The sequence below is a fragment of the Ahaetulla prasina genome, chromosome 2 (assembly GCF_028640845.1).
Source record: "Ahaetulla prasina isolate Xishuangbanna chromosome 2, ASM2864084v1, whole genome shotgun sequence".
NCBI classification, from domain to species: domain Eukaryota; kingdom Metazoa; phylum Chordata; class Lepidosauria; order Squamata; family Colubridae; genus Ahaetulla; species Ahaetulla prasina.
This window is the reverse complement of record NC_080540.1, coordinates 63152433-63170462: the sequence shown is the minus strand read 5'-3', so window position 1 is coordinate 63170462 and position 18030 is coordinate 63152433. Positions and strand designations below refer to the sequence as shown.

The following is an 18030-nucleotide window of genomic DNA, read 5'->3' as shown; positions in this document are numbered from 1 at the left end:
CAAAAACTACTCCACACTGATTGTACACTATTGTGAACTCTTTGTTTATTTTGTATCATAAAGTTCCTGTACCTATACAGGTTATTCAGATATGTAAGAATGTATATCAAAAATGATAGCTATAGATACAGATATATAGGTAGTCTTCAACTTATGTAGGGCAAAGGCTAAAGATTAAAGTCAAATTGGATAAACTGAATTTATTTAACTTCTCCTTTTTTTATGTACATGTATGTCTACCTATTGACGAAAGTAAAGGGGTAACGAAAATAACCAGTGTTCTTCTTTTAGGAAGCAACACCAGTAGAGCATCCTTTTAGTGCTGTGAAACGTGAGCAACAGAAAAAGTGGCTTGAAGAGCTTGATAAGCAAAAGGAAGCTGACAAGCTACGAAAAATGGAAGAAAAATGTACTTTTTTGAAGGTAGTCATGGTTATAAAGGCCATTTTAAATAAGGAAAAATGGAAGGTCTAATAAAAACATTTATCCAGCTGTTTTTTTTTTTTTTAGAAAACAGAATTATAGCAACAGACGTACAAAACATGCATGTTAAAATTGCCTAGTGAAAATAAAGATTTCAGTTAGCATACAAAATTTGAATTCTGGCTACTCAGTTCAAGAACCCTCAAAATAAATGGTCCAGTGAAAACTACAAACTCCCTATTTATCTATATTGGTCAGTTCTTGCAGGTGCCTAAAAAATAGGGCTGATCCCGAACAGTCCAAAATTTAAGAAAGTTTATAAGCTTCAGTCTAAACAGCTAAGCCCCCTGTTCTGGGCTTCTGTTGCGCCCCAACATTTTTGTTTGAGCTTCATAAAAGAATATGTGGACATATATTTAAATACTATTTCTTTGTATTTCTTTAGGGTGAAGAGCATGACAAATGGACAATACATTTTGATTCTTTCAAGAATCATATGAATTCATTTCCACAATATCCTTTAAATACAACATATCAAAGGACTCCTGAGGCTGTACAGATCTCCCAGGACCATACAGCTTGTTCATCTTCAGCTTTGTCTTGTCTCACACCTACAGAGATAGAGATTCCAGGAAAAGCAGTTGGAAATTATTTTTCAGAGCCAAATCAAAAAGCCAGGTAATTGCCTAAACTTTTCCTTCCAGGTTGCAACCCAGCATTAATCAGCATAATTTATTTATTCATCTAGCGTATGGCAAATACATGGATATATAGCAGTTCAAATGTTAATGTCCAGTCCACCAAGCCATTCAAGGACATTCAAGCATAACCTATAAAACTGTTCTTTCCATACATCAATTTTACTTGTACTTGCAACTCTATTTATGTGCATTACTGTAGAATATTTTTTTCTTGAGATTTGTCTCGTTTAACTATATATACTTCTTAGAGAATAAAACTACTTGTGTGAAATTATTTTCAATATAGTATCTAGTCCCCTGAAATGTCACCAGGGCCTTTTTACAATACTTTTGAATGTTTGTGGATAAAGGGGGTTGCAAGTAGCTGATAAATCCAAGCATTTCATTGTATTTTCCATTTCCATCTTCTCTTGGGGAGAATTCAGACTGGGAAAGGAAGTTAGAAGTTTATTTTTTTTCCACTCAGAGCTGGCTGCAATTTGTTAGGGTAATAAGGACTACAGAGTTGAATTTTATAGTAGAAGGCAGGTGTATAGGCCTCTACTGAAAAGCCCTAAAAAACTTGAAATCAGAAATTTGTGAACGGGAAAATATAGGCAGAAACTCCAGGGTTTTTTTTTCCAGAACTGCTTTGTTCAGTGAATGTAGTTTTATTTTTGCTAACATTATCTCTTGTTTCTTTGTCTGTTGATTTCTAACTCTTTTATGTAGATCTAGGCCTCCTATAATTTAATTCAGATCTGGTAGTCCCCTAGTTAAAAGTGAAAAAGTGACCCTGGAAAATATTGGAAGGGGGATGGATAAGTCGATGGAGATTCTAGGAAAAGATGTGATGTTTTGTGACAAAGAGCTAGAGTTTGTTTAATGACGTATCTTTCCAAATTCTCCTCTGCTGATAGTTTCCTTCGTTCAATGACTGCTCTTCTGGATCCTGCTCAGATTGAGGAACGAGGAAGACGACGACAAAAACAATTAGAACATCAGGTAAAATCACTATAATGTTGCCCGTCAGGCCTGAAAACCATACTAGACTTTAGGGTTCCAGACGCTGCCACATTTTTCCCCTGAGGGGAAGAAGTGGAGTTGAGGGGTATGGTAACATTCTTCAAGCGGTCAAGGTCGGATGGTGTTCACATCTGCAGGAGGAGTGGCAAGAAGATATTCAAATGAACTGGGAGAACGTGGGACCATGTGACCAGCAAAGGGGTTAGAGGGGTGGGACTCTTGGGGTTTGTATAACTGGGAAAAGAATCCGGAAGTTCAGTTTTGGAATTTCACTCATTGTGTGCCAGTTTCCTCATGCTAGTAAAGAACTCTGAAAGACAATGGCTTCTGAGGTTTTTTTATGCAGAAGAGGTTTTTCTGGAACCTTGACAGCCTTTCTGGTTTATTGATTTATGTTTTTCCATAAGTAGAGAAAGCATTAAAGGTAAAGATTCCCCTTGCACATTGTACTAGTTGTTCCCGACTCTAGAGGACAGTGCTCATCTCCGTTTCAAAGCTGAAGAGCCAGTGCTGTCCAAAGACGTCTCCGTGGTCATGTGGCTGACTAAATTCCAAAGGCGCACAGAACGCTGTTACTGTCCCACCAAAGGTGGTCCCTATTTTTCTACTTGCATTTTTTACATGCTTTTGAACTGCTAGCTTGGCAAAAGCTGGGACAAGTAACGGGAGCTCACCCCGTTATGCGGCACTAGGGATTCGAACTGCTGAACTGCCAATCTTTCGATCGACAGGCTCAGAGTCTTAGCCAATTGGGCCACCGTGTCCCCTTTAGAGAAAATATTAGCATTGGATTAAAAAAACCCACAAATGGAACAAGTAAGGTGACATGTGCCAATAGAATGAAGTTTAGAATGTGATTAGGATCATGACATAGCTTTTCTCAACCTAAACCTAATTATTTTTAAATAAGTTTATTTATGACAATTACATTTCCAATCTCTCTGTAATGCACGCTTATCTGTATCATTTCTTCTTTGATTTTTTTAAGGGAGCCAGATGGTATCAGAATTCTATCATTTTAAGAATGGAGGTAGATTTTAAAACCTATGATTTCATAATCTTTTTGCAGTTTATTTGTAAACCACCACTTGACTCTTTTCCTAAACAAAACTATGGTAAGTGTTGTCAGCAGTAGAAAGCACCATTTCCCAGCTGCTGCTTTTGACTTCCTTTTTGAGAAACCTCTTCTAAGTTTGCTTGAATTGGAGAAGCCTTCCAATTGAATGCAATGATTTTTGAGTCCCAGTAGCTCTACTGTATATGTTTTTCTGTATATACTGTATGTTAAACCAGTTATACCGAAGACCAATACAAAGTTTTAATCACTCGGAGTCAAAAAAAAAAAAAGCCTAAGCAAAACAAAGTAAGAAAATAGGAAGATGGAAGCTTTTAGTGTAGATTAAAACATGTTACAAATTTGGTTTTTTAGAAAGCTATAATGGCTCAAGTGGAAGAAAAGCGAAAAAAGAAACAGATAGAAGACGAACAAAGAAGACTGGAAGAACAAGAAGAAGAGCTCCGGCTTGCCAGAGAACATGAATTGATGAAGAAACAGTTTGAAGAAGACCTGCTAAAACAGAAACAAAAAGAGGTAAACATTCACACGTTCCATGGCAATAAACTCCCAATCCACATCAGCCTCAAATAAGTGACATTTGGTGCAGATGAGAACTTTCTGTTTATTAAAAAGCATATTGAAGGGAAGGGTTCTGTTTCAATGGCTTTATAGCTCTGAAGATACTTTAGGATAAAGTCTGGTGAAATTGCAGGGACTGAGGAAGATTTTTTAAAATTATTAAAAAATCTCCATAAGATTGGGCCAAAATAGTATTTATGTCTGGCTGTCAGGTTTCTATTTAAAATGGGTTTATTTAATCTTGGGCTGAAGAAATATCAAAGATTACCTGCAATTGAAAAATTTCCACTTAAGCCTTACTTAAGCAACAAGATATTTCTGAATTTTTTATTTTTGTTTTTGTCCCACTTTGCTTCTTCAGTGAGGGCTGAATCTAGCAAGGCCAGAATTAAGTCCAAACAAAACTTATTAAAAAATCTGCAACATTCAAGACTTAAAAATAGATGACAAAAATCCATTACTACATATGGTAAAGAGAAAGAAATGCAGGATTTAAACCCTTCTGTTGACTAATAAATATGACTAAATTTCTAGATTTTGTAGTAGGTGATGTATTGTAAAAGCATCTTCCATATTTGTAATAAAAACAACTTACTGTCAGGGTTCCAAGGAACACCCCCAATGAAATAAAGTTCTGAGGCCTGAGGTTCCTCAAAGTGCCAATTTATTAGAAATGTCATGTTGGTACAGCTGGGAAAACCCAAAATTGAAAGCTTCCAGGTTTTCCACACCCAGTTGACAGTTCACAGCCCTGCCCCACACCCACAAGTTCATCACATTGTCCGATCAACTCTTCACACTCAATTGGATATAATCTTCAAGCAGTCTCCATCAGATGCAGAATGTCCTTGAATACAAAATGTTGTTATGACTAACTTTCTACCACTCCAACAACAACCCCCTCCCAACTTCCCCAGCTAAAATATGTGGCAGTTAAGAAGCAAAAAAAAAAAAAAATTGCCTCCCAAAACTGACACTTACCTCTTCCTTGAATCTTCTGTTGCTAAGCTCATGATGTGTGTGTGCATTCATAGAGAGAGGTTTATTGCCATGCCCCAGATAATGCTCTGATATCTTTCATTCACTTAGTTTCTCAGTTCTGTCTGTTTGTCCCTTTTTCACTTCTGGTTACTATTTGCCTCTGCCTCCCTTAGTAGCATCGCATTAGAAACATCTTAAAAAATACTTTATCTCTTTCAAATACGCATATACAGATTTCTCCTTTGAAAATCTTATAATATGCAGACAAACATACAGTGTTTTAAACAGGTTGTTTATTTTTACAGTACTCTTGCTGATTATCTATACTTTTTTTTATCCTATTAGGAAATCATGGCCCTTAAAACAAATGAGTTGTATCAAACAATGCAGAGAGCTCAAGAATTAGCTCAAAGATTAAAGCAAGAGCAGCGAATTAAAAATTTGACTCAGAAAGGACATGACACTTCAAAACTGCAGAAGAACCTTGGTGGTGGTTAGTATCATACTTAAAAATAATACAGGGCTAAATTAAAATATGTTTCTATGTTCCTTGATGTGAGAAACTTCTTTAAAATGCATATTAAAAGATTTCCCAACAGCAGTTTTTTGAAAATATTTTGGAAAACACTTTGAATACAGTCTCTTATTTATGCTGTATTCTAAGTAATTTAAATACGTGTAAACAGAATATTAATGTTTTTTCAATATAGCACCACCTCACTTTTTCTCCTCATTTTTTTCTTTTAAGAATATACTTCTGTATATTTTTATGGAATTCTTTTATTTTACACATATGCGGGTTTTTTTAAAAAAAGAGGAAAATGCAGATTTTTTGTAGTATGTACCGTGTTATCCTGAAAATAAGACCCAACCAGAAAATAAGCCCTAGCCTAATTTTTAGCATGCTCCTAATATAAGCCCTGTCCCCAAAATAATTCCCAGTTAAGGTCGTCATCAGCTGGGGGTATGTGTGGGTGAGTGTGACCAGCACTGGAGGCGGGAAGGGCACAGGTTGATTGGATTTCCCGTGGCCTGCACAGTGCATCAGGATCACTTGCTTTCCCTCTGCGCCTCTGCCTCAGCCTGCTGCCAGTGCCACCGTGTGAAGATGAGCCTCTCACGGCCGGCCGGCCATTCTGTCCCACCAACTCTCGGCTTTCCAGTGGCCCATGAGGCGCATCAGGATCGCCTGCCTTCCCCCCTGAGTTTCTGCTGCCGGTGGCACCACGTGAAGATGAACCTCTCACAGCCATCCATCTGCTCCCACCCACTGATTCTTGGCTTTCCTGTGGCCCGCAGGGCGTCTACCTCCCCTCTGCGCCTCTGCCTCCATCTGCTACTTGAACAGTTAACCAACTTGGCTGCGCAACCGCAGATTACACCAACCAAGGGGCCAGTGGGCTGCTGCTATTGCTGGACGCCATCTTTCCCCATGTGCTCACCGCCTCTGATCACCCTGATATCATGTTTCCCCTAAAATAAACCCTATGTTAGAGTTGCCTGATGCCCTAATGCATTTTTGGAGAGAAAAAATAAGACCAGATCTTATTTTCAGGGAAACATGGTACACCTAGATTGGGCCATCTTTTTGGTTTGAAGAGACCCATTTATTGGCAGATATTAGGATGATATTTTCATAAATACATGTTAGTTAATGCTCATGCATATATATTCCTCCACCTGCCTTACTAAGTAGTATTTATGCTAAAACAAAGGTTTGAATTCAGCATTAAACTGATGTTAAGAAATATAGAGTTGGAGTATTCTTTGACTTTTCTTCTTTTTAGGTGATGCAATAAAGGAGAATGATTACACTGACTTGAATGGGATTTTAGAAACTCCTAATCATCAGAAGCACTGTTTTTCAGAGACTAACAATGAAACAAATGAGAAAAAGAAAACTAATTTCTCTCCTCAGAAAGACACAGCTGTGCAGACAGGTACATTAATTAATTATACAACTTTTTCTTTACTTATTTCTCCACACTATATTGCTTTGGCAGCCTCTTGTTCAGCAATGCTGTTTGGCATTCCCCATACTCTTTTGCTAAGTGTAGCAGGCTCATACATTACTGGGACACTTTTGTAGATTTTGTAGCAAACAAAATCTTTCACATTTGTTCAGAGTTGGAGAGTCTGCTGAGATGATTTGAGAAACATTTGAGAGCGCATCTGGAATTTTTCCAAATTGGTAGAAACTGAGGAAGTAGATAGGGTTCCCTTACCATGAGCTCTTCCTATTGTGGATTGGATTTGTGCCCCACCTGTCTCCTTTGGGGCAGTTGGATAAAGTGTGACAGCTGAAACTTGTTCGTGATAAGTGGGAAGGTACAACCTGCCTTTAAAGCAATTGTGTAGCCCCTCCTGAAGGAGCCATCTCTCAATCCAGCCATGTTGGATAACTTGCACGCAATCCACCTCCCACCCTTTTCTTCAACTGCAATGGCTTCCCAGAGAAAACCTGTACTCTTTTCAGCTTGAATTCATACCTAGGCCAGATGAGCCTTTATTTCAATGTATAAACTGTCAAAATAGAAGGAGACAAAGCAGCGTACAGACAATTAAAAATACACAGAATGCATTAGAAAAACCAACTGTGAGGGAACTAATAAAAACAAAACATCATGTCATATGCAATAACATATCACAATGTGAAATACAGAATTTTAAAAAGTACAAAACATCAAATATTAGTAAAATATTTTACTAATAGTTTAAATAAACACTTCATATAAAATATAAATCTGCCAGCAATTTGCAGGTCGAATCTCACCAGGCTCAAGGTTGACTCAGCCTTCCATTCTTCCGAGGTTGGTAAAATGAAGACCCAGATTGTTGGGGGCAAGATGCTGACTCTGTAAACTGCTTAGAGAGGGCTGTAAAGTGGCATATAAATCTTAAGCGCTATTGCTATAAAGTGTTACTTAGAAAATGCAAGTCAATTAAAAGACAAAACAGTTCTGCAGTTGCTACACCTTGCCCTTCTGTGAGAGAGTCTATGTGGGTCTGCCATTGGATAGCTCAGAAACTGCACTCTGTTCAAAATGCAGTGACCGGACAGCTGGCAGAAGGAAGCGGGGCTCATCAGGTTCACCAAATGTATATTTTGATATGCTAGCGATTGCTGTCACTGATTTAGCCACTACTTTCAAAATGTCTCTTAAAACATCTGGAGGTTAGCAAATAGCTTCTCCTTGTAAAGAATGTACGATAGCATTAATAAGTTATTTTTTTTCCTGGAAGGAAATGTTGCTTTGCCAGATCTATAGGATAAACTCTGTTAGAATAGATTTATTACCAATATAATGTAACTCTCGCTACAGTATTATATTGGAGCTGATTTCCATTGGATTTAGTGGTCATATATTCATCTTGGATAAGGTCACTTTAAGAATATAAGAATATGGATACTTACCTGTATAAAAATATGAATAAACATCCCCAGTTTTAAATTTGTTTACTAATGCTGAATTTTTTTTCTTATCTGAATATATATCTTATATTTCTTATATCTGAATATATCTTATATTCAGAGTAAAAAGTTTAGAGTAGTGTTAATTATTATCAGTGATGTTTGAGTAAACATACTGAAGGAATTATTTAAACTTTTTTTTTCGCTAGAGTTTGCAATCACTGATTTTCCCACTGATTCTGAAATATCCCCTGTGCCAGCTGGGGAAGGAAGAATGGACTGTGCATCTCCCGATGTTGCTGTAGAATATATAATGGACCTCAGCAATAAAAGAAGCAAGAAAGAAACACAATATCAAGATAAAAGGATTTCAGAAAAAGAGAATATTATCAGCTGTTGCAGTCGCAATGAACAGTGTTCCTCAAAGCAGAAACATCCCAAGGCAGTAGGAAAAAATGGGAAAAAAGTGGACTGGAACATAAACAAACCTTGCAAAAGGTACATTCCGGCCTCTGAGAAATATCCCAGACTCCAGCAAAAGCAGAGGGAAGAAAAGAAAGCACAGAGACAAATGGCGCTGCTTCAGTTGGTTGAAAGAAACAGCCCTGGTAATCTTTGCAAGAAAAAAGGTGTTTCCCCAGAGAGAGCCCTCTCACCTCGCCAGGAAGATGAGGTCAAAAGTAAAGTAAGTGCCTTCAAAATGTGAGGATGGCCTAGCCATAAACCACTGTCTCAGACAAGTATAAATACTTGCAGTAAGTGGTGAATTGAACGTCACACACGGAGAAATGGAGTGTAATGGAAAATATCACAAAATCAGCTATAAATAATTGAATTACATTTTTGAGAACAACAAAATAATAATGGTGTCATGGTTAAGGCGGCAGCTGAAAAGACTGTGAATTCTAGTTCTATCTCAGGCATGAAAGCTGGCTAGGTGACTTTGAGCTAGTCAAACTCCCTCAGCCCAGCCCACCTTATTGAGTTGCTGTTTTGGGGAAAATAGGAAGAGAAAGGATATTATATATGTTTGCCACCTTGAGTTCAATTCAAATCTTTATTGTCAGTGCACAACATATGTACAATGACATTGGTTGATGTCCCTCAGTGCACACAATACAATTCACAGTGAAGACAGAAAATCCCTAATCCAATAAATCATATTAACAAAACATCCAGTCCTACACATTGCACCGGACCTGCAGTCCGTCATACTATGTAGTTATGGTGTTATTTCTCATTCAGGAGTCTGACAGCCCACAGATAAAAACTGCTCTTCAGCCTCTTTGTGCAGCTGGCTATACTTCTATATCTCTTTCCCGATGGTAGGAGGGTAAAGAAGTGATGACCACGGTGAGAATTGTCCCTGAGAATTTTCCTCACTCTTCTAAGGCAGCGAGCTCTAGCGATCTCATCTAGTGGTATCAGGGGACCAGCCCATGATGTTTTGTCCTGTGCTTACCACCCTCTATAATGTTTTTCTATCCGCGGCTGTCAGACCAGCATGCCATACCAGGATGCAATAAGTGAGGACACTTTATATTGTGGACCAGTAAAAGGAAATCATCAGTTGTTGTTCACCCTGTTTTACACAAGACCTTAAGAAAATGGAGTCTCTGTTGGGCCTTCCTGGCCACCTAGATCATGTTGTTTTTCCAGGTGAGGTCTTCACTGAGATGGACTCCCTGGAATTTAAAGGAGGAAACACTGTACACACACACCCTCAATGTAAAGTGGGGCAGGTTCCTCTCTCTTCCTCCAGAAGTCCAACACCATCTCCTTGGTCTTGCTGATGTTCAGGTGCAGGTTGTTTTTTAAGCACCATGTGGAAAGTTTTTGAACCTCCCCCTGTACGCTGTTTCATCTCCACCTGTAATAAGACCCAGATGGTGTCATCTGCGAACTTAATGATCACAGTAGATGGGTCTGACGGTACACAATCATGTGTATAGTGAATACAGGTAGGAACTGAGCACACAGTCCTGTGGGGAGCCGGTGCTAAGCTTCAGGTGGGTGAATATGACAGACCCAACCCTCACTGTTTGTGGCCGGTCCCTCAGAAAGTCTTTGATCCAGTCACAGATGGAAGAGGGAAAATCCAAGTCAGGATGCTTGGCAGAATGATGTTGAAGGCCCAGCTATAGTCTATGAAAAGCATTGTGACATAGTTCCTGGGTTTCTCCAGAAGGCTCACTACAGAATGTAAAGCATAACTATGGCATCTTCTGTTAGACCTATTCCCCCTGTAGGCAAACTGATACTTTGCCTACAAAATATGGGAGGCATGTCCTAAGCTGTTGGAGAATCAATTTTTCGAAGCATTTCGTCACTACAGACGTTAATGCAATAGGTCTGTAGTCATTTACACAGTTAATTGCTGTTTTCTTTGGGACTGGGACAATAGTGGCTGCTTTCAAGCATGATGGGACACAGGCTGTTTGCAGGGAGATATTGAAGATCCTTGTTAGGACCCCTGCTAATTGATCGGCACAATACTTCACCACTATTCCCAGCACCGCATCTGGGCCTGCAGCTTTGCAAGGATTCACAGCCTTCAATACAGCTCTCACTTGGTGTTCGTAGAGAGTGAGTGGCTGGGAATCTGAAGGCTGGCGGGCAGCAGCTTCACCAGCTACCTCGTAGCGGCGAAGAAGGTGTTCAACTCCTGTACCAACGAGGCGTCAGCATTGACAGTGTTCCTCATGTTGCCCTTATAATTAGTTAGGTGCTGCAGTCCCTGCCACACTTGCTTTGGGTTGTTGTCTGCTAGATGGTTCTCCACCTTGTGTTTGTTTTGCCATCTTAATGCCTCTTCTGAGGTTTGCCCAGACCTCTCTATATCTCTCACTGTCCCCTGTCTTAAAGGCAGAATCCCGAGCTCTCAGAAGCATCCATACCTCGGCAGTCATCCAGCATTTACAATTCCCGTAAACTCTGATGCACCTGTTTGCTGTTACGCTGTCAGTGCACACTTTGATGTAAGAGAGTACGGCAACAATTCATGCAGGTCTTGATGTTCAAATACACTCCATTCAGTGGTTTCAAAACAATCCTGCAGCTGACTGAGAGCGCTCTCTGGCCAGGTTTTAACCATTTTCATGGCTGGCTGAGTTCTTTTCCTGAGAGGGACATACTTGAGTTACCTATGAAGTAATGAAGGCTGGATAAACAGTCTAATTAAAAAATGCAAATTCCTCCAATCTCAGAAGTATTTCTAAGAATGATGTATGCTGCTGTGTAGTGCTAAGTATGCTACTGGTGCTACACTACACCAACATCTCTTCCTCCTCTTTGTCCTCTCCTTCCTCTTCTTGTGTATGTAACTACAGTGATTAAAAAAAGAAAAAAGAAGAGCCATATATTAGTATAATAAAATTAATTCAGTCCTTAAATCCAGAACACGTAGAAATGCATTGCTGACTTTTCTTATTTTCACAATATACTTTTAAAACATGGATAGAGGGATACGACTTGATGGTGTTAACATCAGGAATATCTTTTCCCATCTGTGGTCAGTAGAGCCAGGGTTCTTAATAAACACTTCATTTTCTGTTGAATTTATTTGATTCTTTAGATACATATTTTATGTTTCTTGAAATTTGGACCCATTGATTTTCTAAAATTGGATATTCCGATTCCTCATTCCACATTTCAAACATATTACCAATTTTTTTGTTTTGAATAAAATTGTATTGCTGATTTCACTTCAAATACAGTGTCTCACTGAGATTTTAGAATTCCAAATATCTCTGAAACTGATAAATTATCTAGATTATATTGTTTGATCAATATATGTTTTCATTATACATATTGCCAAGCCGATAATTTAGCTAAGTTATACTCAGCTAGTCTGAAATCCTTAAAATGAGCTTTATCCATAAACTGATGTAAGGTATTTATCTCTTGCTTGGCCCTGAGCTTCCAATAAAACAGTTTATCCTCTGTCTTCAAATTAGGTTCAAATCAAATTTCTCATGTGATTTGGATTAAAAGTTAGTCACTTAATTTAATAGTTTAAAGTTAGTTTAATTTAACTGACCAAATATACCTGACAGCTTTCAAAGCTGGAAAAGACAATCTCAGTTGTCTCTGTTGTGACGTATTTCCTTCTAATCATCCCAAATATTTGGAGAAAAAAAACATTCTCATAGGCTTTAAAATAAAGGTGTAGCTTTAAAGTGACCCAGCATCGTGGATCAATTTAGCCAAAGAAATTTGAGCATCTTGATTTGGTATTAGAATTTTCATTATATAAATTGAATTAATATTGGAATCCCTCTAAAACTCTGCATCAGTCTAGAGCAGACCTGTCAAACTGGCAGTCTGCAGGTCGGATACATTCTGCACAGGCAATGCCCACCCCAGCTCTGCAAAGGCAAAAAATGTCACGATACATCACGATTCCGCTCGTGACATGATCGAGTTTGACACCTGTGGTCTAGAGGTACAGGTGGCCCATGGGTAACCACCATTCATTGACCATTCAAACCTACTCTGAATGAGTGGTAGTTATGACTGGTTCTCAGAGTTCCAGCCATCACAGTGTCCCACAGTCATATGGTTGTCATTTGCAACCTTCTTTGCCAATTTCTGGCAAGCAAGCTCAATGGGGAAGTCAGCAGGAGGTTGCAAATGACAGTTACATGACATCTTGCTTAACAATCAATGATTCTCTTAACAATGGTAGCCAGGATTGTTGTCGCTAAACAGTGCAGTCACATAGCTATTAGCAGAGTACTAAAAAATAAGGGTAAGATCAAATATAACAAGTAGATCAATTTCAGAAGGTAAAATAAAGGTTCATTATAGAATACAGTTTGGTGAAAATAACTTTGTTTATTTTGGTCTTATTTTAGGAAGAACAATTCTCAAAAAAATTGTTTGAACAAAGGTTGGTATTAGTGTGTCTTTCTCTAGTAAAGTATTGGTTTTGTGTCTGTGTTTACATATGATCAAGTTCTCAAATTTTATGACATTGTATTTAAAAGTAAAATTAGCAAAGATTTAGCTATTTCTGTTAGAGAAAAATTTGTACTGAGAAATCAAATGTACATGAGTTTGTTATTATATCAAATATCAAACAACTTCATCTTCACTCATAGCTCTTTTGAATTACCCTTAAACAAAATTAAGACAGTTCATATGGAAGGAGATCTGCATTTTCAAGATTGCATTTAAATATAAGCAGAAATTAATAGCAGATTGATAAAATGAAGAAAGTTCTGGTTGAGATTATTTTCTGCAACTTGATTATTTGTTTTAAACAGATCTGACTCCCCACCTGTTCCAGCAGTTAAAAACAGATTACAGCAACAACTAAAGATTTCTGATTTCCCAGTTCATAACAGCAAAAATGGAAGCCCAAAGTGTTTTTCTACAGATCAGCATTGGAGTGAAAGGCCTCTTCCAACTGCTGAAGCTGAAAGGCCTCCTTCATCACATTTTGTTCCTTATGTGCGAACAAATGAAATATATTACCTTGATCCAGATGCACCCTTGACTAGGCCCTCCACGCATGAGCCAGAATACCAAGAGCTGAACGGTACTGCAGTAAAGAGTTCAAGAAATGCTTACGGTTATTGAATAAAGTTTTTAATGTTCTATAGTGCTGTTTTAATTCAGTACTGAACAAAATGAAATATTTGTTTAAGAGAAAATCATTAATTTTAAACTTATCAGTCTAAGCATAAATATATTCTATTTGTAATCAGATGTTCAAGAGGAAAATTTATCCATGAGGTCACTAACAGTTAACCTCATAGATCTCATGTTGCGCCCTGGTGGCACAATGGTTAAAATTCAGTATTGCAGGCTAACTCTGTCACTGCCAGGAGTTCAGTCCTGACCGGCTCAAGGTTAACTCAGCCTTTCATCCTTCCAAGGTGGGTAAAATGAGGACCCAGATTGTTGGAGGCAATATGCTGACTCTGTAAACCGCCTAGAGAGGGTTGTAAAGCACTATGAAGTGGTATATAAGTCTAAGTGCTATTGTTCTATCAGTACATGTACTGTAGAATACTGCTTCCATGAAACTATTTTTTTGAAATTGGCTAAAGGTAAACTAAATTCTTTAGAAGGCTATATATGCATTCTCTTCCGCACAAATTTCAAGCTAAGACATATCATCATTTATTCATGCACAATATTAAAAATGACTCTGTTTACAATTAATTGTATCTATATTTATCTTTAGATACTTACCATAAACCACGGCAGGTTTTTAGCTCTGATCACATAAGGGATCCTCTTTTTAATCCTAATATGGTGAGAGACAGGCAGCAAGCCATACTCAAAGGACTTTCAGAGCTGCGAGAGGTAATAATTGACTTCAGTGCAGTAAAGTTGCTGTTGACTTTTTTATAAAGTCCACTGATATCGCATTGTTTACCATTTATCGTTTGTGTTGAATTTTTCATTCTAAGATTACATTGTTTGCAATGTTTCCATCTTGGAAAAAAAAAAAGACAAAACAATTTTATTTATCAGTTATTATAATATTGTTTTCATGTAGTGATTCATACATAATTCATATATTCTGCTTCCGATTAACTTTTCTAAAGCTTTCATAAAAGTATGAAATATTTAGTGTCATGCAAATTGGGAGGAAAATTGCTTCAAACTACTGGACATAACAGAACTGTTCCGTTTTTTATTTATAATCATGTTTCTACCTCTCAAACTGCAGAGATTATTCATAGTTGAGAGGAGATTGAATTTCATAGCATATTTACTAGGCGACAGACACTATATTCACAACCATTCTTCTATGATTAGTGGGTTGAATATTTAAAATTTATCTCTATTTGTTGAAGAAAACCCTTTTGTATTACATACTTACAAATATAACCCTAAAACTATGCAGTTTCCTTGTTCCAAAAACTGGTAGAAATTCCTTCCACAATTTTTCTTTCCCTGTTGTTATGAGTTAGTCTTCTTGAATAAAAAAGAAACTATAAATACGTTCTTCACCTTTAGCTCTCCCAGTTTTGCATTAGTCACAATCCTCTTGCCTCACTTGTTGATTAATATAATAGTCAAGTCCCAGGAAAAAAACTTCAGTCTTTCTCACATTTTGCAGGAATAGCACTATAGTAATGTCTTCTACTTCTAAAAGTTCTTATATTACATGTGTTAAGAGTCTTAATTTCAAATTATCAACATCAATATATCAGTATATATGCAACTTTTTATGCTTTCTAAATGTTTAATGTCAAGTAATTTCCATTTTAAATGTTTCTGTTCTTTAATGTTGAAACATTTTTGCATAATAAAGGTGATATTGCTAATATTCAAAATGATACATTATGTGTCCCTTCATCTAGGAGAATATCACTATTCTTACTATTACTGTTCATTGCAGTCAGCCAGATGTTTAGGCTAAACTTGGTGTTTTTATCCACCTATCAAGTCCTTCCCAAGGACTTTGGATGTTCTTGTTTGATGGTGTTAATGGTGTTGCCAGGTCTTGTCATCTGCTTTGCCTATTTTTTTAATGTACTGGACATGTAAATACTTTACCTTGCCATGTCTCTTTTCTATTCTTCATTTGGTCATTCTTGTAGGCCAGTTTGGTCTCTCTAGTACACAGTAAGTCTTCATGGTGTACTAGGTTCTTCTTCACTGTCCTTCAGATATTCTTCCAATGTCCTTATTATGTTTTAATTAATAACTAGCATTAATCGTTTTAAGAGTAATCTTCCATTACTCTTCTAATAAATATAATTCCCTGTAATCATCTGCAACTTGCAGTGCCATTCAGAATATGCCATTTATGATGGCAAGTGGAAATGTCATTCATTTCCACTTGCCATCATAAATCCAGAGCAGAAGGCAGCAATTAATACATCTGAAGCTGCATCTGTAACATAGACTTTCCAGAAATAGTGTAATTTATTTATTATTTCAGATGTTTTAGTTTTCTCTATACGTTAGTTTGAAGCATGGTAGAAATAGTCTTAGTTCCTGTTACGGCAATTGTACCATCCAATTGTTGTTTTAGCTGTTTTGATGGCATCCATTCATTAAAGCTGCTCAGGCTTTTCATGTTGGATTTTTTTTTTTTTGAAGAAACAAACAACATAATTATGTTCAGGTCTCCATCACCTATTCATATTTCTATTGTTTCAGCTCTATATTTGTAAATCATCTTATTTTCATGAAGTGTAAAAATAGAGTAGGTTACCAATCTTTACCTAGTCCTACCATATTTTGCATTGCTTACCTCAAAAGGAAATAAGGTGATGAAGATGATGGATGGATTGATGGAATTACTTTAATACTTCTATATTTTTGTCCATGCCATTTATCAGCTTAACGTATTCTACTTATTTATTTCTCATCTGTAAATAATCTTATTAAGTATTTGTGTTACTATTGTTTATCCAGAAAACAAAAATGCAACTGGTAAAGATAAATTACAAATGTGTCTAATGGAAATGTTCTACAGTGGTAAAAGATAAGACTTTTCATTGAGTCTATCCCTTTTTGCAGTATAGGAAAATCAACTAAAGCATTCCTGACAGATGTAGTCTCTGCTTCAGCACATCCCACAAAGACTAATGTACACTTCATAGTTGGTTCTCCTATCTAACTACTGTGACCAGTAGATTTATTTTCTAATATTCATTGAGAACATAAATCCCTAATTCTGTGCCTTGCATGCTAGGATGGTGGATGACAGGATTTGACCTTCTTCTTTATGGCATCCTTTTAGATATTTAAAGAGTACTATCATATCTCACCTCAAAGCTAAACAGGTCCAGCTCTTTCAATCATAGAATTATTTTCAGCAACGAATTCCTTCAATGTTCTTTGAACCAGTCTGCAATTAGGAAGCTTTATTTTTGCTGGTGGCAACTAAAATTGTCTTTGTTGCAACCATATTACACTATTGATTCTTATTCCAGTTGGAATCAATTATGATTCAGAGTTAATTTCAGACATCCTAGTGCCAAGATGAGAAAATTCAAGATGTTTATAACTTGGGAAAGTTACACACATTTCCAAAATAATTTTTCATGTGTTTCTATTTAATTTCATTCTCCCCCCCCTTTTGTTTTATACAGCTGGATATTGGATAAGCATTCCTTCCAACTCTTCATGCAGAACATTAGGTAAAGAATGGTGACTAGAACATGGCTGAGACTTAATAGTGTTGCACTGTAATCAACTCCTTCTCTGAATTGATTACGAAACAGTTTCAGTGATTTTTGAATTTTCATTGAGTAACTAATACCCATTTCTTTTTCTTAGTTGTTTTGAACATACCTGAAGAATCTTTTTGTCATTCTTGATACAACCCAAACTCATTAGTCTTCATCTTTCTTCTACATCTGTACAGTTCAAAGTTTGTACAGATGAGCCTCTTATTTGGTAACCTCCCACTTCCTTCCCATTGTCTGATGTGCCCTTTTTATGTTTTTAGATCTTCACAAACCTTTTTGTTAACTTAGTTTGACCTCCATTTTTTCTTCATTGAATTCACTTGCAGTTGGGTTTTAAGTTTTTTTGTTTTTGTTTTTTAGGAACTCATACCAGTTTGTGACTGATGCAAAACTGGGAAAACTAAAGGTGGAGAACGTATTTATAGTTTCTTTTTTATGCAAGATCAACTCATAATGAAATGGAAAGAAACTTTGTGAAACCATTCCCAAGCCTGAAATCTTAGCTGGTCCGCCCATTAGAGCTTTTGGAAGATCCTCAATCACTCTTTGAAAATCAAGTAATTCCTTAAATGTCTAGAGAAAATGGATCAAATGGGATCTCCTTGTGGAAGTTGGTAGCACCAGTCACTTCCAAAGCAATCAGAGCATGATCCAACTATGATCGTATCACATCTGTCCTCAAATGAAAAATGTTAGGTGTTGTAGTCT

General features: G+C 37.1%; 2 protein-coding genes across 5 annotated transcripts in view; one reads left to right on the top strand and one right to left on the bottom strand.

Moving 5' to 3' along the window:
* The window catches only part of CCDC66 (coiled-coil domain containing 66), a 36819-nt gene that overhangs the window by 12984 nt on the left and 5805 nt on the right, over positions 1–18030 (top strand). The window contains exons 6-17 of one of the 4 annotated variants that reach the window (XR_009153058.1): positions 292–423; positions 869–1101; positions 2024–2108; positions 3559–3720; positions 5092–5239; positions 6534–6686; positions 8368–8843; positions 13015–13049; positions 13426–13700; positions 14352–14473; positions 17224–17271; positions 17683–17728. Coding sequence is in view for 3 of the 4 variants with exons in the window: in XM_058165590.1 (XP_058021573.1) it covers positions 292–423; positions 869–1101; positions 2024–2108; positions 3559–3720; positions 5092–5239; positions 6534–6686; positions 8368–8843; positions 13015–13049; positions 13426–13700; positions 14352–14521 (1869 nt within the window). In the remaining variant the exon portion in view is untranslated. Of the gene's footprint in view, positions 1–291; positions 424–868; positions 1102–2023; positions 2109–3558; positions 3721–5091; positions 5240–6533; positions 6687–8367; positions 8844–13014; positions 13050–13425; positions 13701–14351; positions 14522–17223; positions 17272–17682; positions 17729–18030 lie in introns of those variants that run through there. The other 3 variants (XM_058165592.1, XM_058165590.1, XM_058165593.1) reach the window with 3 other exon arrangements.
* The window catches only part of TASOR (transcription activation suppressor), a 58086-nt gene continuing 54525 nt past the window's right edge, over positions 14470–18030 (bottom strand). Inside the window, exon 24 of the mRNA XM_058165589.1 lies at positions 14470–14605. Within this exon, the coding sequence (XP_058021572.1) occupies positions 14571–14605 (35 nt within the window). The 3' untranslated portion in view covers positions 14470–14570. The remainder of the gene's footprint in view (positions 14606–18030) is intronic.